This window comes from Saccopteryx leptura, chromosome 3 (assembly GCF_036850995.1).
Source record: "Saccopteryx leptura isolate mSacLep1 chromosome 3, mSacLep1_pri_phased_curated, whole genome shotgun sequence".
Classification (NCBI taxonomy): domain Eukaryota; kingdom Metazoa; phylum Chordata; class Mammalia; order Chiroptera; family Emballonuridae; genus Saccopteryx; species Saccopteryx leptura.
In genome coordinates, this window is record NC_089505.1 from 86,898,850 (window position 1) to 86,924,963 (window position 26,114).

At 57.0% G+C, this 26,114-nt stretch overlaps 1 protein-coding gene across 4 annotated transcripts in view; it reads right to left on the bottom strand.

Moving 5' to 3' along the window:
* The window catches only part of CHD5 (chromodomain helicase DNA binding protein 5), a 61,218-nt gene that overhangs the window by 26,692 nt on the left and 8,412 nt on the right, over nucleotides 1-26,114 (bottom strand). For all 4 annotated transcript variants that reach the window (XM_066374894.1, XM_066374896.1, XM_066374893.1 and 1 more), the window contains 16 exons: nucleotides 24,230-24,357; nucleotides 17,466-17,645; nucleotides 15,106-15,224; nucleotides 13,855-14,093; nucleotides 11,818-11,942; nucleotides 9,268-9,391; nucleotides 8,393-8,559; nucleotides 7,983-8,204; nucleotides 6,766-6,972; nucleotides 6,376-6,587; nucleotides 4,143-4,274; nucleotides 3,911-4,019; nucleotides 2,551-2,742; nucleotides 2,257-2,457; nucleotides 744-881; nucleotides 535-656 (listed from right to left, as the gene is read on the bottom strand). In XM_066374894.1, coding sequence (XP_066230991.1) covers nucleotides 535-656; nucleotides 744-881; nucleotides 2,257-2,457; nucleotides 2,551-2,742; nucleotides 3,911-4,019; nucleotides 4,143-4,274; nucleotides 6,376-6,587; nucleotides 6,766-6,972; nucleotides 7,983-8,204; nucleotides 8,393-8,559; nucleotides 9,268-9,391; nucleotides 11,818-11,942; nucleotides 13,855-14,093; nucleotides 15,106-15,224; nucleotides 17,466-17,645; nucleotides 24,230-24,357 — 2,617 coding nt within the window. The remainder of the gene's footprint in view (nucleotides 1-534; nucleotides 657-743; nucleotides 882-2,256; nucleotides 2,458-2,550; nucleotides 2,743-3,910; nucleotides 4,020-4,142; nucleotides 4,275-6,375; nucleotides 6,588-6,765; nucleotides 6,973-7,982; nucleotides 8,205-8,392; nucleotides 8,560-9,267; nucleotides 9,392-11,817; nucleotides 11,943-13,854; nucleotides 14,094-15,105; nucleotides 15,225-17,465; nucleotides 17,646-24,229; nucleotides 24,358-26,114) is intronic.

The window sequence follows — 26,114 nt, forward strand, 5'->3', positions numbered from 1 at the left end:
TGCTGGCGCTGCATGAAGTGTCCTTTCAGTGTCAATCTGTGCTGGGTCCCCTTACACATCACAGCTCTCTCAGCCACACAGAATACGGTCCTCCGCCCTGAACCCCCCATGCTGAACAGGAAAATGGGGGGCAGGTGAAACAAGACAGCCGGGGAAGGAGTTTCCACTGACCGGAACTGTCTGGAAACCCTTCTCATCCACCATCCCCGGCCTTCCCATCACCATCACCCATGTGGTCACTTCTGGTCTTTGTGTGTGGGGAGGGAGAAATCAGCCTGGGGTACAGGGGGAGAGACAGGACCCCTGGAGGATGGGTCATCTGGGGAAGAGCTCAGGAAAAATCAGGATTTTTCCCGAGTGCTTGGCCGGTGCTCCCCTCCACGCAGGTCATTTGAAGTGGATACCACAAATGCTCCCATTTTAATAATGAGAAACCCAGACCTAGCAGCAGCCCCCAGAGCAGGACACCCACACTTATTCCTGCCGCTCTGCCCACCCCACCCCCACCCCGCCTCGCCCAGACGGCCGGCTCACTTGAACCGCTCTGGGGTCAGGAAGTTGAGCAGATGGAACAGCTCCTCCAAGTTGTTCTGAAGGGGGGTCCCCGTCAGCAGCAGCTTGTAATCAATCTTGTAGCTATTCAAGACCCTAAAGAACTTAAGGGAGGAGAGAGGGCCGTCAGGGGCAGGGCAGTCAGTCCAACACAGCCAGGGCCGCTTGGGGCAGGGGCTAGCGCCCCCTACCTTGGACTGGTTGTTCTTGAGCCTGTGGGCCTCGTCCACCACGAGGCAGGCCCACTCGATGGAGCCCAGGATGGCCTGGTCGATGGTGATAAGCTCGTAGGAGGTGAGCAGGACATGGAATTTGATCTGCACTTCTTTCTGGAAGGAAGAGGAGCATTGGGGGGGGGGGGGGCAGAGCGGAGAGGCGAGAGGATCCAGGTCTCCAGAGAGGAGCAAGGAGGAAGAACCCTGAGTCCCCAGGCACTGGGCAGAGGACACCAGCCACGAGGGGGAGGGTTCAGCCAAGGCCCCAAGCACCAGCCACACCCATTGCGGGTGGTGCTGGGTATGGAACTAGCCGCATGGCTGCGTGGGGAAGCGGCTGTGTGAGGGGGCTGTGCCAGGTCCCTCACGCACAGTCACCTTCTCCCCCCATACCATTCCAGCTACGTCGTCAGTGTCCCCATTTGCATTTAGTGCTGTCTCAGGCTGGGTAGTTTTCCCCAGGCCCCATGGCCAACAAATGGCAGGGCCAGGGTCGAACAGTGAAGGGGATCCTACACTTGGGGCTTAACGCTGTGCTACTGCCGATTTGAAATTCTTAATAATTTCCAGACACATTGCTCTCAGACTCCCGGCCTCCAGAACTAGGAGGGCGTACCCTATTTCCCCATGTATAAGGTGCACCCTTTTTTCAAAAAATTTGGGATCTAAAAACTGGGTATGTCTTATACAGTGGCTGTAGGATTTTTTAACTAGCATTTCCCACTTTTTTGCGCTTGTTTTTGTGCTCATTGTTGAAGACAGTGATTCTTCATCAGACCCAGATGAGGACAAGGTAATGGATGGGAGTTTTGATGGTGATGAGGAGTTGTGTGAATTTTATGATGAATAAAAACTTGAGTTCAATAACTTTATGTAATACTTTTTTTTTTCAAATTTCAGGCCCCCAAATTAAGGTGCATCTTATACATGGGAGCATCTTATACATGGGGAAATATGGTAAGTTTGCTGTTTTACGGCCCCCAGTTTATGGTTCTTTGTTACAGAGCGGCACTGGAACATGGACAGAGCTGGTAACTGCCTCAAGAAAAACCTTTGGGCCTGACCAGGTATTGGCACAGTGGATACAGCGTCAGACTGGGATGTGTCGAACCCAGGTTCGAGACCCCGACGTTGCCAGCTTGAGTGCAGGCTCATCTGGTTTGAATAAGGCTCACCAGCTTGAGCCCAAGGTCGCTGGCTTGAGCAAGGGTCACTCGGTCTGCTGTAGCCCCCCGATCAATGACATATGAGAAATCAATCAATGAACAACTACGGAGCCGCAACAAAGAATTGATGCTTCTCATCTCTCTCCTTTCCTGTCTGTCTGTCGCTATCTGTCCCTCTCTCTGACTCTCTCTGTCTCTGCCACAAAAAAAAAAAAGCCTTTGATCAGCCACTGGCCTCCGATGGTCACCAGTGCAGAGCCCCTGTGCCCCAGGGCAGACCAGTCACCTCTCCAGTGCCCTCCCCAGGGACAAGGGGCACTCACCTTCATGCGGAACACCTTCTTCCCACTCCGAATGGCATTGTCTTCAAAGGAAAACTCATTCTCTCGGATCACGGAGCGGCTCTCCTTGTCCCCCGTGTAGGTGACCACGTAGAAGTCGGGTGCCCACATCTCAAACTCGCGTTCCCAGTTGATGATGGTGGACAGGGGAGCACTGACCAGGTACGGCCCCTTGGAATGCCCCTAAGAGGGGGACGGATACAGTGAGGCTGCCTGCCCATGGCCAGTGCAGCTGCCAACCCCCACCCTGCCACCATGTGCCCACCCGGCCCACACCTCCTTGTACAGGGAGTAGAGGAAGACAATGGTCTGTACTGTCTTGCCCAGACCCATCTCATCGGCCAGGATGGTGTCGGTGCCCTGGGCCCAGGAGAAGCGCAGCCAGTTGAGACCCTCCAGCTGGTATGGGTGCAGCGTGCCACCTGTGGAGTCGATGTACCATGGCTGCTTGTCAAACTTGACTGTGGGCTGCGGGGTAGACAGAGCTTCAGACACAGCCTGAATCCTGGGCCACCAGAGCCTACCCTCCCATTCGCACAGTTCCCACTCCTTGCATTCCTGCTAAATGAATCACCATCTTTCAGGTCTCAGCTGAAATGCCTCTTCCTCCAGGAAGCCCTCCCTCATTCCTACCATGTCCTAGAATGGCAACCCTGTAGTTCTCCTATCTGGACAGTTTCCCAATTGTTAGATTCTCTGACATAGAGCCCAGATTGTGGTCACTATACTGGTCCTGTTCAATTCTGTTTCCTCCGAGTCCTATACAGTGCCTGGGACATGGTGGGCATCCAGTCAACATTTATTTGATGCATGCCAACAGTACTTCATCTACTTGATCCAGAATAGTATCCTCCTTGCCTCTTTTATCTTGCAGTTCAAGGCCACCTCACCCATGAAGTCCCCTCAATGTACCAGCCCCATTCACCTTTCCAGGCATCCCACAGTCCAGGCCGAACCCCCAAGTTCTGTGTGTACCTGCCATGCACCCCTGGGAGACAAGCAGGTCTTGAAACGGGACAGGGCCCTTGCCCCCTCCCCGGCGCTAGGTGCTGGCAGACACCCCAGAAAGGTTTGCTAAGTGAATACAAGTCAACCATCCAGTTCCTGATGAACACAAAGCCCCCAGGGGCAAACTGGGGGAGGGGTCTCTCCTCGTGAACAGATACGCATGCTGTGTAACTGGCTATGGTTCTCCTGCCGTTAGAGACGCTATTTGATTTAAATGCTTGGGGTTAGCTCATCTAAAGTAATGAAAGTTCATGAGCTGAATAGAGACCATTTGCCCCACCCCCAGTTTGTACACCAGTAACTCCCATTTCAACCAGCACAGGGAGCCATGGCCTCAGTCCGCACCCCCACCCCGACATCAGGTGGCTGGGGCCTAGACCCCAGGGTGTCAGCTCTCTCCTGAAGAGAGGAGCTGGGCCTTGTCATCCATGTACCCTCGGGTGCCTGGCCTGTGTGTGGTCTGACGTGCAGGGCCCCGGCCGGCATACCCCCTACCACATGAGCGCATGAGGCCCATGTGCACAGACCACGAGGGCCCAAGGCAGAGTCCCCTGGAGAACACGCTCCGGGGCCAAGCCTAGGGTGGCGGCCCCACGTCACCCCACTCTGCTGGCCGATCCCCGCTCACATCCACAATGGGTGTGTCTGGAGGCTTCTCCTGCTTATCATCCTTCAGCTTCTTGCCCTTCTTGACCAGCCTCTTGGGCAGCCTGGCATCCTCTCCCAGCATGAGCTCCCTGGGAAGGAAAGTGAGATGCAAGTGAGCAAAGCTCAGGCCAGCAGAAGGCAAGAGCCCCGCCCCCCACCCCGAGGGCCTCCCCTCCCCCCACTCCCCGAAGGGCCCCACCCAGCAGCCCCACCTGTGGCCCCAGTAGGCTTGCTTCAGATTGTCATAGTAGGGAATGTCAATGTCATCGATCTCCCAGGTGCACTGGTCGTAGGGCAGGTCTTTCCACTTGATCAGGTAGTGCACGTCCCCCTTTTTGTCGAAGCTGCAACACAGTAGACAGATGGTGGAGGAGGACAGGTTACAGAAGGAGGAGGGCGAATCACCAGCAAGGACACCTTGCAGGATACAAACAGCACCCCCTCCCAAGGCCACAAGACTAATGAGAGGGAGGGAGGGAGGGAGGGAGTGGCGGAGAGGCCACCAGAACAGAGGAGCAACCCTCTGTTACGGCTGCCAATCACATCAGTCATGGGGTCTGGACACAGAAATCTGAAGTCCTGTGTTGGACAGTCCTCTCCGCTGACCAAAGGCATTTGTTTGCTAACTTATAAGTTGAAGAGCTGGAGTGGTACTCAACCTTGTCCACAAAGTAGACAAGGATGCAATTCCTGCAGGCGGAGGGTCCTCTTCTGAAGATACCCCCCGCCCCCCAGGACACAGGGGCCTGAGGACCAAGCCAGCAGCACAGAGCAGCACAGGGAGCTTGGGCTTGACCCTGGGCCCTGGGCGGGGAGGGGGGGGGGCCTCGGAGCCTCCCGCCCAGCCTGAGTTGATCGGCAACTGAGTTGCCAGCGAGCAGGGAGCTGTATTCTCCCCTAAATGGCAGGAGCAGCCTGGGGACCCTTAAGAGAAAGACCAGTCCCCAGTCATCATAGAAATTAATGAGTTTTTCTCAATAAAGAATTGGTTGTTATTCAGACCTTGTTCGAGTAAAAAAAAAAAAAACCCCGGGGAGAAATTCACCTGCCCTGCTTTGGAGGCATTGAGAAAAACTGCCATTTATGGTTTTTTGTTGTTTTTTTTCAGAGACAGAGAGAAAGTCAGAGAGAGGGATAGACAGGGACAGACAGACAGGAACAGAGAGATGAGAAGCATCAATCATTAGTCTTTCGTTGTGCGTTGGAACACTTTAGTTGTTCATTGACTGCTTTCTCATATGTGCCTTGACCGCGAGTCTTCTGCAGACTGAGTAACCCCTTGCTCAAGCCAGTGACCTTGGGCTCAAGCTGGTGAGCTTTTGCTCAAACTAGATGAGCCCGCGCTCAAGCTGGTGACCTCAGGGTCTCGAACCTGGGTCCTCAGCATCCCAGTCCACGCTCTATCCACTGCATCACCGCCTGGTCAGGCGCCATTTATGTTTTTAACATGCATTGTGGATCGGTCCATGAGGAGCTTGGTTTTCCTAGGAACTGACCCCCTTTTTAAGAGTCATCTTCAGTGAGAGCAGGAAATTAAAAAGAAGGGGGGTTCATAGTTGAGGTGGGCAGCTTTTGTGAATTCTCACCCCCCTTTGCTGGCAGGCTCCCTTAGTCCTCACAGCAGCCCCGTGGGGGGTACTCTCGTGATCCCATTTTACATGACAGACACACACACACACAGAGCATAGAAAACAAGGAGCCAGGATGGGAACCTCTGCTCTACCCACCCACCTGCTGCCTCTCAGGATGCCTGTGGTCTGCTGGATCCTAAGTCCCTCCAGGGTAGAGAGCCCACGTGTCCATATGGGGGTGCCAAGTACCAGGCTCTGAGCCTGCAACCATGCAATGGGCACCCAGCACCCACCGGCTGCCTACCTGTCAGCCCCTGCCAGTTCTCACTGAGCTCCCACCACCCACCAAACCAAAGCCAGACTCAGAGTTTTCACAGAAGCACTGGGGTTCGAAATAGTGGCCAAGGAAGCAAGTCCTGCTATCAGAAAGCACTGGGTTCAAACCCTTGCTCCACCACCTCTTGGCTGTGTGACTTTGGGCAAGTGACTCAACCTGCTGGGCCTGCTCTCGCATCCGTAATAGAGGCAGAAATAAAACACCCACTTGTTGGGGTAGACAGCGCTCAGTGGTGTGTCCCACTCTGTGAAAATTTCACAGGCTATTGATTTAAAGGTTCATTCAGTTGCCCCTTTATATTTATAGCTCTGGAACTGTTCTCCCACCACAAGTGTGACATGTGTGCCCACAGGCAGATGACAACCCCTCTAGCTGGATGGTCAAATCACTGACAGTTGGGTCCCTCAGCCTCTTCCTCCTGCCCCCACTGCACATGTAAGAGCCCTGTGCTCAGTAGGGAAGGGGAGGGCGTCCCAGCCTCTGGACACCCACCTCACCTCCAGGGAGGCTCAGGGCCACAGCAGGCCGGGCACACACCTGTGGTTCAGGATACGGTGGACCATCATCCACTCAGGCTTGATGCCGTAGCGGTAGAAGCGCTCCTCCATCTTGGCATAGAGTGGGTCCTTGCTCTTCCTCTTCTCGCTCTTGCCATCCTCATCACCAGACCCATAGTCAAAGGGCGGTGGCTCATCCATGTCGTTCTTTCTTTGGTAGTTGCGATACATCACCGTGTGGTATAGCTCCAGCTGCTCCCAGAGGGGACAGAGGTTACCAGAGGGAGATGGGCTGTGGCCCCCCTTGTCCCCTGACCCAGCACCTCCATCTCCCCAGCCAGGGTCCCAGACAGGACAAGCCTCACCTTCAGCCTCCCCTGCCCCAACACTCAGGGAGCTGAGCCTTAGCACACCTGCCCAGGTACCGCACCTGTAGCTCCTTCACCCAGGAGCAGTGCCAGTAGGACAGCCCAGCCCACTTGACAAAGAACTCTCTCTCCGGAATGCCCTCCAGAGGCTTGGGTGGGGGAACGCTGGGCTCCACGTCGGGCCCTGACAGCCCCACCATGAAGGGCGCAGGGGGCTCTGTCCACCTCCAGTGTAGGATCCGCTGGACTTTGCCCTTCAGTGGGGGACACTGTGGATAGAGGAAGATCCCCAGGGTCAGGGCTTAACGGCAGGGTCCTTAGCGACAGCCTCACACTGAGGCTTCTGTGACAGCTGGCAGGGGAGCTGTACTGCTTCCCAAGTCAGAAAGCACCGCCACGGCTCCATGACACAGACCTGTCCTCAGAAGCCCGCGTGTGCAGTGCGCACAGGAGACAGGCAGTGTGGGTCTGCATGCATGCTCACTCACTCACACACGCACACACACGCACACAGAACAGAAGCCCAGATGCAAACAGAAAACGGAGGGCTGGCCATAGCACAGCACAGGACCCAGGGGTGGGCCGAGGGGACAACTCAGAGCATGGCAGCATTTGGCAACTGGGGGGCATGGGTGGGGAGGGTGCTCCCCTCTCTGAAGAAACTAGACTCCAGCCCCAGGGGCCCGCCACCCTCTCACCACCCCCAGCCCTGGAACAGAAGCAGCCAGATCCTGAGGGGGTCTGAGTAGACAGTACTATGGTTGTGTGGCATTAGGCAAGTCACTTTGGCTCCCTGAACCTCAGTTTTCTCATCTAAAAATGGGAATAACAAAAGGCCTGGTACTTGGAAACTGAGCAGGTCTTCAAGGGATGCCCAATAAACAGTGGCTGTGGTGAGGAGCTAGGATTACCACCACCACCTGTTTCTTTTCAGGACAGCTCTGTTTTCAGATTTCAGGGGAGAAAGTTGCATCTGAGTGTCAAGGGGATTGAGAAGCAGACTGGATCCGGGTGAGGCGGTGGGCAGAACTCAGGGAGGGTGAGAACCAGCGGTGGGCGAGGGTAGGCTTAAACTACCAGAAGCTGGTAAGGGGCGGGACCAGAGGGCGTGGTCTTTGGTGAGTGGGCGGGGCAGTGTGGGTGGCCATGGCCGGGCTGCAGAGGGCGGGGTCTTTGGCACACGGCTTAGCCCGGGAGGGGAGGGCCTTGCAGTGGTGGGCGGGGCCTGGCCGGCAGGGCGGGGCGGGGCGTTCCGCGCGGGGCGGGCATTAACACTCACAGTACAGCGCGGGCAGAGCCATTCACCGTTTGGGATCTCGGGCAGCGGCGGGTTGAGGCAGTGCAGGTGGTAGGAGGAGGGGCAGGCATCGCAGCAGAGCAGCTCACCGCCGTCCTTGCACACGCGGCAGAACTCCATGTGGTCGTCCTCCTCCTCCTCGCAGCCGCCCTCCTCCTCCTCCTCATCATCATCCTTTGGCTCCCACTGGATTCCCTCCTTCTCCTTGAGGGAGGGAGGAGTGCGGGTGGAGGCACCCTGGGCAGAAACACCCTACTCTACATGGGGACACCCTCCCCTACATGGGGACTCCTTCCCTCCCACTTGGAGTTCTGCCCCAAGACAACAAGCACTGGGGTCCGGGGAGCCAGGCACAGGCCACATCCTGCCCAGGGTTTCTGCCAAGGGCTTACGCAGTGGGGACAGCTCCACTTGCCCTCGGGAGCCTTCTCCAGCTCTGGGTCGAGGCAGACCAGGTGGTAGGCCCGCGGACAGGTGTCGCACAGGATGATCTCCCCGCCCTGCTGGCACACCTCACAGTAGTCCTGGTGATCTGTCTCATAGCCGTCTCCATCATCAACTGGGAGGGGGGCAGAGGCAGCCGTGCATGCTTCATCCCCATTCCCAACGCCCACCCAGTCTCCACCCTAGGCCACAGTGGCACATAGTAGGTGCTTATAAATGTTGGATGAGTGGATGGAGGATGGAGAGACAGGGTGACTGAATGTTGGGGATAATGGTTGAGGAAGTAAAGGAGTAAGAAGATGGATAGAAGATGGATAAAAGGAAAGAAGGAAGGGTGGGAGGGAGAAAAGGGAAGAAGGAAGGAAGAAAGGAAAGAAATAGATATAAAAATGAATAGATGGGTAAAAGGAAGGGAGAGAGGGAAAGAGGGATAAGAGAGATGGGATAGGTAGGGTATGAGGATGAGAGGGAATAAATGGGTAAGGGAGTGGATGACTGAATGGGTGGGTGATGGATGAGGTTAAGAAGCACTTCCTTCCCCAGTGCCCCCTCTTTCTGCCAGTGCAAATGCCCTGGGGTGACTCACAACATAGGTCCTGAATTTAGCCTCACTGGGACAGGAACCCCCTCTCCTAACCATAGACACCAGGAACCCCCTCTCCTACCCACAGACACCAGGGTGGTTGAGGAAGCACAGGGGAATTGCCTAGCTGAGGCCAGAAGAGGCTGAGGCATGGGGACACCTGCCCTGCTTCCCAAGGGCCCTGTGCACCCTCCACATCCACATGGCAGTCATGGGAATGCTGCAGACGGAAAATCTTACTCCTCTTCTTCTTGCGCCTCCTCTTGCTCTTCTTCCCTAGGGCTGCAGAACACTCAGAGCGCATGGAGGAGCTGTGGATGCTGGCGCTGTCGAAGTCCGACTCCTCCCGCTCATCCTCCTCGCTCTGCCGGGACAAGGGAGGGCCCTGTGAGCCTAGAGCCTAGAGCCTGCTCTGGGGGCTCATCCCAGAGGGCTTCACTGGCCTGGGCAGAGGAAGGTGGGGCAGGGCACTGTGGAGGTTCTAGAGGCACAGGGCTCTCTCTGTGGTTCATCTAGTCTGCATCCAGCTAAAACCCCCACGGGCAAGCCTAATCCTAACATCCCCCTGAGCCCTTCTCTCCAGCCCTAAGAGAGTCCCCACCTTTTCCAATGTAATACCTCTTCCCAGGGTGTGCCCTCCACCCTGCCAAACTCTTTGTACTCATCCCTAAAAGAGAACCACTAAGGGCACCTCCCCCAAGGAGGCTTCCCAGATCTTTCCTTAACTGAACCTGTTGCACAGCCTGTGTGCCAGATCTGGCCTGTCCCATCTGCCTGTCACCGGCTCTCTGCCAGTGTGCACACTCAAACCCCCTGCAGACTGTGAGTGTCTGGAGCAGGGCCAACCATGGCTAAGCACAGAGGTGAGCACGTTAATATATGCTTTAAAGTATTTGCAGCCCTGGCCAGATGGCTCGGTTGGTTGGAGCCTCATCCTCAAGCTCAGAGGTTGCTGGTTGGATCCCTGGTGAGGGCACATGCAGGAACAGATTGATGTTCCTGTCTCTGTCTGTCTCTCCCTCTCTCCCTTCCTCTTTCACTAAAAATCAATCAATAAATTTTTTTGAAAAAAGTATTTGCTGAGAGGAGCTTCTCCCTCAGCTCTGGGATGGGCCACACCTGCTCTCACATTCTCCTCCAGGGCAACTAAACTTGGCATGTGTCACTTGCCTCTACCAAGGGACAGAGAAAGGTCTTCCATTTCTGCCCCTCTACAGGGTGGGGAAAAGGTGAGAGGAACAAGTGCCCAGTGTGGGTAGGGGGTATGAATGTCCCCTCTAGGGAGAAGGGAGGAACCAGGGCATGGCACTCCCTACAGAGAAGTAATACAAAGTGCTCCTGGGACAGGTTCCCTTAGGGTCAACCTGACCTGGTGCCAACGCTGGCCCTGCAAGGGCAAAAGAGCCCAGCTGGACCCCGCCTCCAGGCCACCTTTCTCCCAGGGGTCTGGCCTCCCAGCAGACCTGGGCTTCCAGGCCCCATCAGGACCCTTAAGGGCCAGGGGACCCTCCCACATGCTGCCAAGATGAGGTGGCAGCTGGGGCGGCAAGAGCCGGGACTGAGTCCCCAGCTCAGCAGGGCAGACTCCACGCCCACAGTCCAAGCTGCAGAGGCCCTGGCAGGGATCCGGTCCAAAGCCCTCAGCAGTCAGGCTGGGAAACCCAGGCCCAGCAGGCCTGCAGGGAGCATGAGATAGGAGTTGGAGAGAGGGAGTATCCGTGCCCAGTCCACTTCAGGGGATGGAATGACAGCCCTGCTTTCCAGTCCCCCCAAACTCTGCACACACGTGCGGAGTGCACCTCGGCTCCTCACATACCCCACTAACATGCCAGGGACACGTGGACTCACTGCCTCACACCCACAGACACCTTCCAGTCCACCCTCTTTCACACACACCCACACACATGCTCACACTCAAATGCTCATAAACACACACACTCACCCATACATATGCCCACACATACAATTACACACATTCACACATACACATGCCCGCACATACAATCACATACACATTCACACATTTACAATGGCCCACATGCAATCACATGTGTTCACACATACACATGCCCACACATACATACATTCACACATACATGCCCACACATACTATTACATGTGCATTCACACATACACATGCCTGCACATACAATCACATACACATCCACACATACACATGCCCGCACATACACTCATATGTGCATTCATACACACATGCCCACACAATTTCATGTGTTTACACACACGCCCACATACAATCACGTATGCATTCATACATACACATGCCTACACATGCAATCACACATGTGTATACACATGCACATGCCCACATATGATCACACATGCATTCACACATACATTAACTGCATAATCACATGCATTCACCCACACATACAATTACATGTGCATTCACACACATGCTGCATTCAATAACACACATGTTCACACACATGCCCACACATACAATCACATACGTTCACACATACACATGCCTGTATATATGATCATGCATGCATTCACACATACACATGACCGTGCATGCAATCACACACATGCCCACATGTACCGTTACATGTGTTTCACACATGCTGCGCACGCAATCACACACATGTTCACACAGACATGTCTGCATACATAACATGTGCATTCATACGCACGTCCCACGCATAGAATCACACACATGTTCACACATACACATGCCCGCACATATGATCGCACATGTATTCACACATACACATGACCACACAATCACACACATACACATGCCTGCACATGTGTGTCCACACTCACCGAGGAGCCTTTCTTCCTCTTGTTGCCAATCCCTCCGAAGCGGAACTTGAACCCGGCCACCTTCTTCCCCTTGCCTTTTTTCTTGGCATCCTTGGCACCTTTGATCTTCTTCCTCACTCCAGGCCCTGGAAAGTCACGGAGGAATAAGCAGCCCACGCAAGAACGCAACAAGGAAAGGGCCGTTCCTGTCATGGCCCTTACAGGTGCGAAGACTGATACCTTGCTTACAATTATACAGCATGTCAAGGGGGGGTGCCAGAGAAAAACCTGGACCCAGGCTATGCCCCAGGCACTGGGGTGCCCCTCATCCACGAACAGCAGAAACACTAGCCATCTCGGGAGCAGCCCTGTCCTGTCCCCTCTCCCCAGAATGCTGTTCCCAATGGAGCCATGGCCAGCGGGACCACCAGAGGCCTGCCCACCTGTAAGCCACACTAGAACCTGGAGGGATGCCCTGGTGCAGAAAGTTGCCAGCCTCTGGGCTATCCCCACCCCCGGGCACCGCTGGCACCCCTCAAGAATGCTCTCACCTCTATCAGTCCCCCCACTCCCCTGCCCCAAATGCTGGCTACTGGGGGCCAGCAGGGTGGAGGCTGTCGTTATGGAGCTGGCCACAGAACAGTTAGCCACCTGGGGAGTAATGGCCGCCCAGCAGCCCCTTCCCCTGGGCTGAAGTGGGGAGATGGAGCCAAGCAGCAGGCGACCTTTTCCCGGGGCCCTCTCCAGACCTATCACTCACAGGGAGACGGGGTGGGGGCCCAGCTGTAACCTCAGCACCACCTGGAAGTCTGTTTCAATTTCTCAGGCTCTAAATAGGCAGCCCAGGGAATCCAGCTCATTGGCTGGAATCTGAGAGGCAATGAGAACGCAGGGTGGGCCCAGGACAGAGGCCAGCAAGGGGCCAGCAGGAGCAGGCCAGCCCTCACCCATGTCACTCTGCCCACCAGGGCCTGCAGGGACCTGGCAAAGGGGCACACCGTCTCAGAGAGCCAAGTTCCTCGGAGCTGAAACAAAGAGTCCCCGAGCCCCCTTAGTCCCCCATCAGAGTCCAATCAGGGTACCCAGAAAGGCTGATCTGCTGGTGACCCTCCCGTTGAGAGCCCTGGGGACATCCATGTGCCTACCTGCAATGGGGCCACATATCCTCCACCCAGGGGAGGTCGCAGAGAGCCTCTGCTGTCCCTGTTATCCTCACCTAGACACCCCACAGAGTCCAACTCTGTATCTGGACCTCCCTCCAGGACTCCCCGAAAGCTGGCCCTGACCACACCCATGCACGTCTGTTTTCTGTTATCCTAAGAGCCCACTGATCACGCAAGAGGGGTCACAGGCTAACCTTGGACCCCTTCTCCCTAAGAATGGTGCAGCCTCAAATTCAAGATATCTGGACTCTCAGCAGCCTGGGCCTCCCCTCCCCCTTCCTCCATGCTCAAGTTGGAGGGGGCCAGAGCAAAACCCCCAAAGCTCTGAGCACCATCTCCCGCTCCTCCCCCAGCCTCTAAAGCAGTGGTAGTCAACCTGGTCCCTACCGCCCACTAGTGGGTGTTCCAGCTTTCATGGTGGGCAGTAGCAGAGCAACCAAAGTATAAATAAAAAGATAGCTTTAACTATAGTAAGTTGTTTTATAAAGATTTATTCTGCCAAACTTAGCGAAAATCTGACAAAAAGTACTTGGTAAATAATTATTATTATATGCTTTAACTTGCTGTTACTCTGCTTTATAAATTTTTATAAAGTAAAGTTACTTCCCTACTTTATAAATTACCATTACTATGGAACTGGTGGGCGGTTAGAAAATTTTACTACTAACAGAGATACAAAAGTGGGTGGTAGGTATAAAAAGGTTGACTACCCCTGCTCTAAAGGGAGGCGGGACAGCAGCTTCAATGACGCTGCAATACAGCCGAGAAAGGCCAGGTGGGCCAAGGTCAACCAAGGCACTGGCTCCTTGACAGAGACCACCCCAGCTGGCCGAGGCAGCAGGGTCAGGAAGGGCTCCTGACAGCAGGCCAGGTGCCCACCCACCTGCAGCCTTACCCTTGCCCTCTTTGGTCTTGGCCTTGCGGATGGGCACAGGCGGGGGTGCCTGCTGGGGGCTGACCGCCAGCGGAGGGGCGATAGTGACCGTCTCCACAGCTGCAGCCACTGCCGCCGCGGCCGCTGCGGCCGAGCTGCCCTTGAAGGGGTTGTTGGCACTGAACTCCCGCCACTTGGCACCCAGGACAGTCATCATTTTGGACATGGGGATCTTCGGGTTCTTCTTGGCAATAAGTGGCCTGTGTGTGGGGAGAGGCAAGAGGGTGAGGGCAATGCCATGGAGGGGTGAGACTGCCCGTGTGACCCTGGCAGGACCCACCCCTCCTCCCACACCTGGGACTGGGAACAACAGCTCCATCCGTGCTTCAGGTGGGGAAGAGGGACAGAAAGGCCAGGGACGGGACAGGAGAAGACAAAGTTTGGGACTGCAGACCACCCCAAAATGCTCAAGTCCAGTGGTGGGATTCAGCCGGCTGACAGTGGTATGGCAGAACCAATACGTAATTTTTTGTTGAGCTCAGTGAACCAGCTGTTAAAATGGCACTTGTCATTGGGGTTCTCTCTAGGGTAGGTGCCTGGGAAGCCCCCCAATGTGGAAACCACACATTTACATCCCTTACTCTTTTTTAATGTTCACCAGCACAACAGCGTGTTCTAAGCGCCCGAAGTCGTGTTCATTCGCCCACAGGTGAAAAGAATTGCAAGTGAGGATGCCAATCAAGAAGCAGTATGGGAATATCTTAAGTTTTCTTGTTTTTTGTCAAGTATTATTTAATATTTTTATTAATATTTTAAAACTCTTATGACAATCTAGTTTTGTATACCTCTTTTATTGTTCTTATTTAAGTATTCAGTGTGTGAAATAATAAACTACCTTTAGGTATATCATTTTTTATATACTTAAAACGGTCATTAGGGCAGAGAACCGGTTGTTAAATTACTCGAATCCCACCACTGCTCAAGTCCCTATGTATGTGGATGGCAATTTTCTAAATAACTGGGTTTCTAGAACGTGCAGGACCTGAGGAGCCAGAGAGAGGGGCCTGCAGTGGGTGCTGCTGTCTCCCCTGGCTGAGAGGGGCGTGAGGGTGTGAGGACCGGGACTGACCAGGACCACCGGGACCACCACCCCAGATGCAGAATGGGCAAGGGAAGCAGACCGTCTGCCAAAGTGTGCCTGACAGCCACACCCCACCCCAGGGGCTGGGCACCGTCCCTCCGCCCCCCCACGGATGCCCGCCCCCAGCCCACCTGAGGAACTGGCTGAAGGCCTTGTAGTTGGTCAGCGTGTGGTAATCAGCCTCCGAGAACAGATAGTCCACGTCGTCCAGGCCCCACTCAGCCATGAGCTGCCCTGACGACTTGGGCTCCTACAGACACACGGGCCAGAGGTGAAATCAGAGGCGGGGTCCTTCTAATCAGCACCCCCAGCCCCAGGGCCCCCACCTAGGAGACCTTGGAACAGGGGGAAGGGCAGGGATCGTACGTGCAACTTAACAAGAGCGTTCTCAGCCACCACCAAAAGCACCCTGAAACACCCCACCTGCAAACCCTTGATGGAGGTCCAGCTCAGATGTCCATTGATGGGGGGGCAAGGCAAGGTGCCTGGGGGGGTTAATACAGGGCTGTGGGGAAGGCCGTGTGTGTGCCCAGGGCAGGCATAGTGGGGTTCCCTCTCTGGGAGGAATACATTCGGGGAGTCTGGGCTCTGGGATAGAACAGCAGCCTAAAGGTGGGTTTTAGGAGCAGATGGCCCTGGGGGAGGGCAGCAGGCTAAAGGGCAGCCTAAGGCATGCTGGGGAGAAATAAGGCCACTCCAGGTTGTCCCCTGGCACAATCATGCAGGGACCCCAGAACGAACAGGCAATTGCTAGGTTCCAGGGCCAGCAGGGTATGCCCTGGCCAGAGCAGGGGCACAGGACAATCCCAGGAGGGTCCTTCAGTTACTGCCTCACTTTCTAGATGGGGGCACTGAAGCCCAGAGAGGCGTGTGACTTCCCAAGGGCACACAGTGAGCTCATGAGACAGCTAGCCTCAGGTGACAGATCACAGGGTGGCCCTGGGTTGGCTAGGATGGGGTGAGGTGGGGTGCTGGCGGCGAGCTTGGACCCTGGAGCCAGGAAGATGCTGGTTCTAATCTTGGCTCTGACACATGCTGACAGTGAGAGGTGGACGAGCTACTTCACCTCTCTATGCCTCTGTTTCCCCATCTGTAAACTGGGACAACAGCACCTGCCTTACAGGAGGAGCAGCACAGGTGCTTGGAACAGGGCCCGATTTCTGGCTTGTTCCAAGTACCCCTGACCCAGCCCCATCCACTAACCCATTCTGCCAATCCATACACGCCACCCCCAGGGCGCAGACCTGGGCCACTCAAGAGCACATTGGGGCTCCAGTGTGGCCTGCTGTAGGACATAGGCCTGTCCCTCCTGCTGGATGGGGCCGTGAGTGGAAAAGAAGCCCTGAGCTGCCACTACGTCCATTCTCCGACGTGCCCAGAGCTTCCCGGCCGCCTGTTCTCTGTGACACTTCGGAGGTGGAATCCCCTCTGGCACCCCACACAGCCCCTCTCGGGGGGTACACAGGCCTTGGCTCCCACCAGGATGCAGAGCAGCCTGTGAGCGTGCTGACAATGTTGTCACAGAATAACCCGCATCACTCTGTGGTTCCTCACTCAAAGTTGTCAGCCCCTCAGCTACAATCCCTCACAGACGGCTCACAACACACCTGCCACTGAGCAAAGTCCCCTCCAGGTGCAGGGACATCACCAGGGCTGCCTAGCGTCAGGTGCTGACAGTCACCATTTCTGCCCCACCGAACAGCCACCACACTAGTATTTACAGAGCACTTATCTCTAAATCCAGGCTCACCCAAACTGAGCCTGGGAGCCTGGTCCTGGCTGGTCCTGGGTGACTGGAAGTCCTCTGCCCCCTGCCCAAGACCTGAGCCCAGAGCCCTTACCCTCGGCCCCCCCTCCCCTCCCGCGAGCCCCCGGGGTGTGGCTCATACACATCACTCTCCCGAGTCACAGGGAAGATGCTTTGCCCAGGGGAGCCCCAGGCCCTTCCTACAGCTTCCCTGGCAGGGCCAGGCCAGCTCAGTCCTGTAGGCTCACATGGGCAGGACTTCAGACCTGTGCTGAGGAACAAACTCCCCTCTACTCTAAGCCGAGCTGCCTGGCTGCTTCTCGCTGGCAAAGACTCCACTTCCTGATTGATTTTCCCAGATGGCTCCAAGTAAGAGGTTCCTGACAGTCCATCGGGCAGGACCACAGATAAGACATCCAAGAGCTGGACCGCTTCCTCCCCAAGCTCCTAAACCTTGTCTGTTGTTATTTCACTGAGACTTGTGGCTACAGTATTTCTCACAAAAATGCAACCAACCTCCACATGTGTGCTCACACATACACACTCACACCTGCAGAGGGATCCACACCATTTGCCACCCGTGGGGAACAACGCTCTGCCCCTGTCACCCAGCAGACTAGAGCAGAAGACAGACAAGTGACAGCAGGAGGCTGTGCCCATCCCAGCACGAGGCTCCGCCCATCCCAGGAGGTTTGCCCTGTAGGAGCCCAGGGCTCCCCAGCCTGGCTCAACCTCAGGGGTTACCTTCAGGCACCCATCGTCATTGGCATCCTCATCGTCACCCTTCCTTTTTCGCTTGGCTTTCTTCTCCTTCTTGTCCTTGAGTTTTTTCTTCTTCTTTTTGTTAGGGGAGTAGTCACTGCCCTCACTCTCCGACTTCTCTTCCAGATCCTCTTCATTTTCCGACAGCTCATCGTGGCTCCCCTGCAAGACAAAGGGGGACGGTGTGGGCAACAGGGGCCCAAGAAAACCTGGAGCCCGGGGCAGCAGGCCTGCCCTGAGAATGGCCTCTGGCACAGCCAGTCAGCTGTGCTTTCTAGATCATTCAGCATCTGGCAGCGCAGGGCTCGGCATTAGAGCCAGCATGGTCAAGGGTCTCATCCTGACAGCCAGGCCACCGCCGTGGAGGAAGCCCAAGCCAGGCTTCCCTACTGGGCCAGCTCAGGGCCCGCCTGCTGGGACCGCCCTGGGCTAAGCTCCAATCAGAATCAGGCTTTCTGAGGACTTTGGGATTTTAATGAGTCTTGTGTGATGGTGCTTGGACCCAGGAGCTCAAAGCAGAGGATGTGATCCAAAAAAGCAGAGTGCACCAGGTTCCAAAAAAGCTGAGTGCACCAGAGGAGCGGCAGGAGCCTCTGGCTCAGGAGCAGCTCGGAGCGTCTCCCTCTGGGCTCCATGTGCCTCCCGTGGAACTGTGTATGTCCAGTGCGAGCTGTGACCAGTGCAGAGCACCGCAGCCCAGCTTTACCTGCCTGTGGGCTCTCCGGAAGCTGCTGTGCATGAGCCCACCTTCCCCACACTCACACCCACACCCTGACCGCAGTGTCACAATAGGAGAGGTGGTCATTTAGGCAGCTCTTAAGCTTGGCTTCCTTGATTTAGTTCCCCTTCTATACAGGCACAAAATGGCCCATTTATATGGAGATAAGGGCATTTACAGCCAGAGCCTCCCCACAAGAAGGCACTGCCCCTCAGAGAAAGCTGGGTGCTCTCAGCCTTTCCAGAGACATGTGAGCAGGCTGGCAACCTCTGCCAGCCCATCCTAGCTGGGTCTGCAGGAACAGAGGCTGGGCGCTGGTGCTCTGGTGACCGGCAGGGTCACCTGGTTGTTTACTGTTTGCAAGGTGAGCAAAAAGAGGCAGGGAAGAGATGGAGGAGAACACGGGGAATTCACGCAAGATGAATTCAGGAATGGCAAAGGGAGACAGGCAGAAGGGGCGGTGGGGAGCGAGGGGCGTGGGAGGAAAGGGGAAGGAAAAGGGAAGAAGGGAAGGGACAGAGGAGGGAGAAGGAAAGGGAGCAGGTGAGACAGAGGAGAAGGAGAAGGAGGAGGGTGCGGAGAAGAGTGGGGTCTTCTGGAGAATCTGAAAGGCTGGTCCCTGGCCTTCGTGACCTCGCTGTAAGGAGTTGAGTCTTCTCCCAGGAGGGAGGCGCTCCCTGAGATGCACCTGGGAAAGGACCCACCCACAGGTTCCCATACTCCCCAAACTCTCCCGGACACTCAGCTCCTGGGCTCAGCTCCTGGGCTCAGCTCTGGGCTCCCAGCTCCAGGCTCCCAGCTCCAGGCTTCCAGCTCCGGGCTCCCAGCTCTGGGCTCCCAGCTCTTAGCTCCCACATCGGGGCTCCCCACTCACTCCCAAACCATTGGTCCCCATTCAGGCACAAAGTCAGTGTGATGGCTGCTGATTGGCCAGCCTCTACTCCTTTGCTGAGTCCTGGTGCTTCCCCAATACTGACTGGCCATGCCAAGCACCAGGGGCAGTGCAGGTCCAGGCTGCTGCCAGAGCCTGCCTGGGGCAGAACAGCCCGGTGATGGCTCCTGCTCCCAGGACTAACAGCTACAACGGCCAGCTGGGCCTCTGTTCTTCTGGGAGGTGGGGGTCAGGCAGGGATGCCCACTTCCCCCCAGGGTGCAGAGTTCAGCCAGCTTGGAGGAACCACACCCTTCGAGAGACCTGAGAGACAGATTCTATGCCAGCCCTCACCACAGCAAAGGGAAAGACAGGAGGTGGGAAGGGTGCCATGGACTTCAGCACCACGGACAGAGGCTGCGGGACATAAGGAGGTCGGGCCCAGGGCAGGCTCTCAGCTGCCCTGGGATGGACCCCACCATCCAGACCAGCGATGAGAGAGGAGAACCCAAGGTGGGTCCTGGGGAGGCTGCACAGCAGAGAATGCCTCAGAGCTCTGATCCCTGCTAGCACCCTGACCTCAGCTCCCTCATCTGCAGGACGGGGATGCCACAGGGTGATAAACGGCACAAAGGAGATGAAGTAAGAGAAGGCCTTAAACATTTTGAAATGAGAGCATCCCCACCCTGGCAGGTTGGCTCAGTGGTAGAACCAGCATGTGGATGTCCCGGGTTTGATTCCCAGTCAGGGCACATAGGAGAAGCGACCATCTGCTTCTCCACCCCTCCTTCCCCTCTCTCCCTCTTTCACTCTCTCTTCCTCTCCCACAGCCATGGCTCAATTGGTTCAAACGAGTTGGCCTCGGGTGCTAAGGATGGCTCCACGGCCTCTGCCTCAGGTGCTAAAAAATGGCTCAGTTGCTGAGCAATGGAGCAACGCCCCAGATGGGCAGAGCATCACCCTGTAGGGGGCTTGCCGGGTAGATCCTGGTCAGGGTGTACGCAGGAGTCTGTCTCTCTACCTTCCCTCCTCTCAGTAAAATATACATAAATAAATAATAGAACAAGAGCGTCCCCAGTACCTGGATGACAACCCCCAACTCTGCTTGGAAGCCAAAGATGCGCTAGGATGGGACACTGGAGAACACAGCCACAGTGCAGACGGCCATATGATGCCATAGAGGGGCTGCTGTGGGCACACCTGGGGGGGCGGGAACCTGTCACAGCCCACATGCAGAAGAGGCAAGGAGCGGCCAGCAGAGCTCCAAATGCAGAGCCCAGAAGGAGCGGGAGGGAGGGAAGCAGGCAGGCAGAAGGCCCCCTGCCAGGTGTTCGGGCCCAGCGGTCACTCCAGGACGACCTGGGAGAGCAAGAGGGAAAGACCTCCTCGAGGAACGAGCTGGAGCTTCGGTAGGCTCCCTCACTTGCAGGCAGGGGAGACAGCTCCCCCTTTGTCACCCGCCCTGGGGAAAGGCCTGTGGTCCTCGCTGTGCTGCCCGGCCTCATCCCTCAACCTAATGAAGCTCACAGTTCCCAGGCCCACCCCCACCTGTGCCAGGATCTCATCCAAGCCCTGCTGCCCACACCCGGGGGCTGGTGGAGGGTAGGGATGCAGGACAAGTCTTTAGAGATTGCTTTTGCACTGGTACAATGTCTGTGTCCACAGCATACATCTGCATCCAGATGTTTGGACACTTGTAGACCTGAGCCTCCTTTTTTCTCCCCAAAATCTTTCCTTGAAGAGAAAGGGCGAGGGGAAGGGCAGTCACCCATCAGTGGGACCTAGGGGAAGCCAGCCTCAGCCAGTGGCGATAAAGGAAGGAGGGACGGAGAACCACACAGGGGGTTGCAGGCCACGCCATGTTCAGGGGCAGAGGGGCAGGCACGGAACAAGGATGCCCTGGGACGTACCCCCTCCCAAGCCCCGAGCTATACCACGGGCTCCACACGTCCGGACAGCAGTTGGGTTTTGACCTTGACATGATCCTTGGGGCTGTGGCAGCTTTGGGCATGACTCTGGGGGACGCACTTGGTGTAGAAGAATCTTAGTGGACTTGAGGTCCCCAACAGAATTCATTGGCAAAAGCTGCCTTGACCGCCACACCCAGGCTGTGTGGGGGAGCAGGTGGGAGGGGTCTCTCTCCTGAGCTCCAGGCCCACAGAGGACAGAGCATGTCACCATGGTAGACTGGGGGGGGGACCTGAGAGAGAGGTCCTCGCCTGCCCTTCCTCCTCCCCCAGCTCTGCAGATGTTTCTGGATCCAGGCCTCCCATCTCCCCCCCTCTCCCTCTCCGCTCATCACACACCACGTCTCAAAAAATTAGGCATTTAAACTCAAAGGGAAGGGCTCAGAAGAGTTGGGTCATTGGCGATTTGGGGTCCTTCAAGATTGAGAGGGAAAAGGCATCAAATATGAGCCCTCCCCATTCACGACTGTTATAAACAGTTATAATTTAGCACTGAATAATTGGTTGCTATGGTAACCACTGCAGTACAGGTTGAAATCATTTCTCCCTCCTGCGCTGGGTTTGACAAGGAGCTTCATCTACATATGCTCAGGTTCTGGCCCTCGTCCGGTTATTCTATGTAAATCAGAATCCAGACCTGCGGCCTGTCTCCTCCCGGCCCCCAACAAGCGGGCGCGTCACACACACACACACACAGAAACAACACCGCTGCCCCTGCCCACCGCCGGGCCTGGGGCTGCCTGGCTGGACATGGAGGGGTGCAAAGGTTGCAATTCCCTTCCCCACTTGCTGAAGACCCAGGTCTGTGGGTAGGCGGAAGGGGCGTGGGCACACAGCCACCAGCCTCTGGCCACAGCATGCTCCAGACCCTCTAAGATGAGCCAGTTGGCCAAGCCAGACTCTCAGGAATGCAGAGGAGGGGGCAGCAATGTCACAAGCATCGCCCTGGGGGCCTGTCTGAAACCTCCTGGCCACCCTGCCTCCAACCTGAAATCAGGGGAGAGAGAGACTGTGAGGAAGAGGGGAGGGAGAGAGGATGAGAGGGAGAGGGAGGGGGGAGAGAGGAGAGGGAGGAAATGAAGAGAGAAGAGGGCAAGGGAGACATCAGATACAAGAGATGGTGGCGGCGGAGGCCCAACTGAGGGAGAGGAACAACGAAGATGGCAGACGGAAAGACAGACCAACCCGAGCCAGAGAGCCAGGCACAGAGACAGAAACGTGTTCAGGTGCTTCCAGAAGAAGAGAGACCTGAGTGATCATGGCTTGGGTATGGGGGGGGGGCACCAGCCCTCCCTGACCTTGGAGGCCAGCAGCCCCCACATCCCCACTGCCGAGCTCTCTCCACCCCAGCCACCAGCCTACCATGTCCAGAAGCTGCCCACCTCTAACCTCCTTCCCGGCCGGGACCGTGGGGAGGGGCCTGCTGACCCTGGGGCCTGCTTAGGGCCCAGGGCTGGGAGAGGCAGAACGGGGTACCCACAGGCCCATGCCCCCCCCCGTGGTCCCTAATGCGCATTTGGGAACTAGGGAGACCAGCCTGAAGGCCTGAGACCAAGGACCAGACAGCATGCCCTGTCCAGACCGAGCCTCTGCCCAGTCCCACAAAAGAAGCTGCCGGAGAGAAAACACTCAGGAGGAGAGAGGGGTGCCGAAGGCCCTGCCCTGGACTACTGCACCCTGGACCCCGATTCCACCGCCGCCCCAACACACGCGGGGCCTCGGGCACAATGAGGGCAGTAGTGGCGGCAGAACACAACTTCGACCAGGAAGTTGGCCCCTGCATCCCCGGGCCCCGCCAGCCAGCCTCTGCCCACAGGACAGATCTGCAGGGCCAGGGTGAGTTCATCAGAGGTCAGATGGGGACCAGGACACAAGCTAGGGTAGGCCTTGCCCTCCACACTGACACCATGGACGCCCCCACGTGCCGCCAGCCCTCACCGCAGCACCCTCACATGAAGGTGCCCTGTTAGTCCACATCTGATTTGCCCCCAAAACAAGCAAAGGAGGTGGACAAACGACGACACCCCCCCCCCCCGCCCTGCACTACAGACAGAAGCGAGGTTCGGGCAGGTGCAGGCAGGGGCTTCAGAGGCAGATTCTCGCCTGCCCACCTGCATGGCCCTCTGTTCTCAGAGCTCTCTGTGCAAAGCCTTCCAGAGACTCCATGTCACTCAGGGGACAGGTGAGAGGCCCGCTTGGCCTTGAGTCCCTCACACCAGCCCCAGAACACCTGCACCCTCAGCCTGGAAGGTGCTGCCCCCTCCAACCCTCCCTCTGAGTCAGAAGGCCACGGTCCCAGAGCCACCAAGGGTCCCTGCACCTCCCACTGCCTCTTCTGGGCCTGTCCCCTGCAAGGCTGGACCAGGTAGGCTACCCCTGGGCAGGTGGGCTGGCGGAGAGCCAGGTCAGGGGGGCAGCGCTGGACAGGGCTGACCGCCCCTAGGGCCAAATATCTGTGGTCACCGTGTGACCCTGGGCAAGTCTGTCTCCGAGCCTCCACACTCCCTCATCTGTAACGTGGGTTTACACCACCGCTTCCCCACAGGGCCACCTGGAGGACCAAGGAGGATGCCCAAAGAGGTGGACAGCTGGCACCTGGTGAGACAGGAGCTGTCACACTGTCTTGTCACCATCCCCACTTGTCCAAGTGGGAAGGGCTGTGAGTGGCAGGTCGGCCTCAGCTCTCCCACCTGCCCAGTGGTGACAACCACCCCACCCCACCGACTCTGAGGCTGACCTGAGGATGAAGGGAGTCCATATGGAACATTCTGGAAATGAGGCCACAGACATCAACGCACGTCTCAGAGGGGACCTCGTCCCATACCGGGGACTGTGACTCTTCCTCCCCCTTATTTCATTTTCATCAGCATTCCAACTTGACAGATTGAAAGCAGCTTCCCAGAGGGACAGAGGTGTGCCATCCAGAGGAAAGGGACAGACAGGAGGCAGGGGACCCACGGTGCAGGCAGGAATGTGGTTCCTTTGGCCAACGGGTATGCTAGGGACCAATGCTAGGGACCGTCATCACGGTCCAGGACAGCCACGCTGGCTAAAGGACAAATGACCCCTGACACACAGTTCACCCAGACTCAAATCCCGGCAGCCACCCTGAGGGTGGGGAGCCCAGGCTGGCTCTACAGGCCCCCGGCAGCCACCCGGCCTGAGCGTGCCCAGCCCCAGCCTCACGCACCTCCTTCTTCTTCCGCTTCCCCTTGGACCTGTTCTCCGGAAGCTTCTTGGGTTTCTTCTTCTTGGGAAGGCTCACAGGTTCCTCAGGGAAAAAGTCCTCAAAGCCTCCAAGGCCACCATCTTCTTCTTCTGGAGGGATCAGAAGGGGGGTATTACTCGGCCACTTCCCCTCAGGGGACCCCCAGAGACACAAAGCACCGGGCAGGGCCTTCTGGGACAGCCAGCTCCTCTGTCTCCAACCCTGCCAGGTGACAGCCACCAGGCATCCCCAGCTGCACCCTGATAGCTGGCAGCCGTAGCTGCCGGGCTGATAGCCTGACAGTTCTGTCACCCTGCCCAGCCCCTCCCAGCCCCACAGACCGAGTGAGTGGAAGCCTAGCTCTAGTGGGCCTCTCCCCCGTCACGAGAAAGATGGGATGTTGTGACTACCACGCCCCCCAGCCCCTGTAGGACAGTGCCCAGGCAGCCTGGTGCTGAGACAAAGTGGGCGACTCCTAGGACACCTGGTGGGTGTGGATACCCAAGGAGAAAGCAGACCACAGGAGCACAAAGCCACCTCCACCCCCCGGAGCCCCGCAGTGTGGCCCAGAGGGAGCTCATGAATGCACGACAACACACAGGTCACGTCACCCAGAACCACGGGGCGCTGAGCCGCCAGTGCCTGGGGGTTTGGGGGAGAGGCCACCCAGGAGGGTGCCAGGGCCCTTTAATGGGGAATCATGGACCGTGCTGCCTCTCTCCCCCATGCACTCACACAGGTACAGCCCCTGGCACACCAATGCAGATATACACACACACACTCAGTCACACCCACACAGGTACAGCCCCCTGTCACACCCACACAGGTATATACACCTCCAGTCACACCAATGCAGGTATACACACACACACTCAGTCACACCCACACAGGTACAGCCCCCTGTCACACCCACACAGGTATATACACCTCCAGTCACACCAATGCAGGTATACACACACACACTCAGTCACACCCACACAGGTACAGCCCCTGGCACACCCACACAGGTATATACACCTCCAGTCACACCCACCCAGGTTCACCCCCATCACACCAGTGTAGGTATACATACACCCACAGTCACACCCACACAGATACATCCCCTTAGTCACCTTCACAGAGGTATACACACCCAATGTCACACCCACACAGGTGCACCCCCCATCACACCAACACAAGCATACCCACAGTCACACACACACACACACACACACACACACACCCTGTCATACCCAGACAGGCAGCGAGCCCCGAGTATCCAGGGACCAGACATGGGCCATGGAGGGCAGGGCAGGGCAGGGCAGGGAGGGACCTCCTGGGGGTGAGCATGGCAAGAAGCCGCCACAACCGTGAGCACCCTGAAGGGAAAACAAGCTGTGCCCCAGGGCCCAGGGAGCCCCGCCCTTGCGGCAGAACCGCCAGCGAGCCGCCAGAGGCCTGGGGCAAAGCCGGCTTGTCCTAGCAGTCCCCGCCCTGCTCCACAAGCGCCCAGGGGGGCAAAGAAGAGAGCCACCCAGGCTGTGGGGGGCACAACGGGGCATCTCACAAGTATAAGGCCCGCCACCCAGGAGGCCCTGAGGACGGGTGCAGTCCCAGGGCCACCGGGAGCCTCTCTGGGAATCAACCCAGGAAACTTCTACTCCTGAGGCTGCTCCCCTGTCAGACCCACACTCCAGAGATGCTGGGACACAAGTGTGCACACCCAGGACACACCCACATCTAGCCCCCCCACCTGGACCCTTTCCTGCACACAGCCACTCCTCCGCCCCTGTCTGGGACGCCCCCACCCTGGGTCTCCGGGCTCCCACAGCCACACTCTGGGTGCAGCCAGAGGGTGCTTAGGGGCTCAGTGGACGCCCCTCCCACA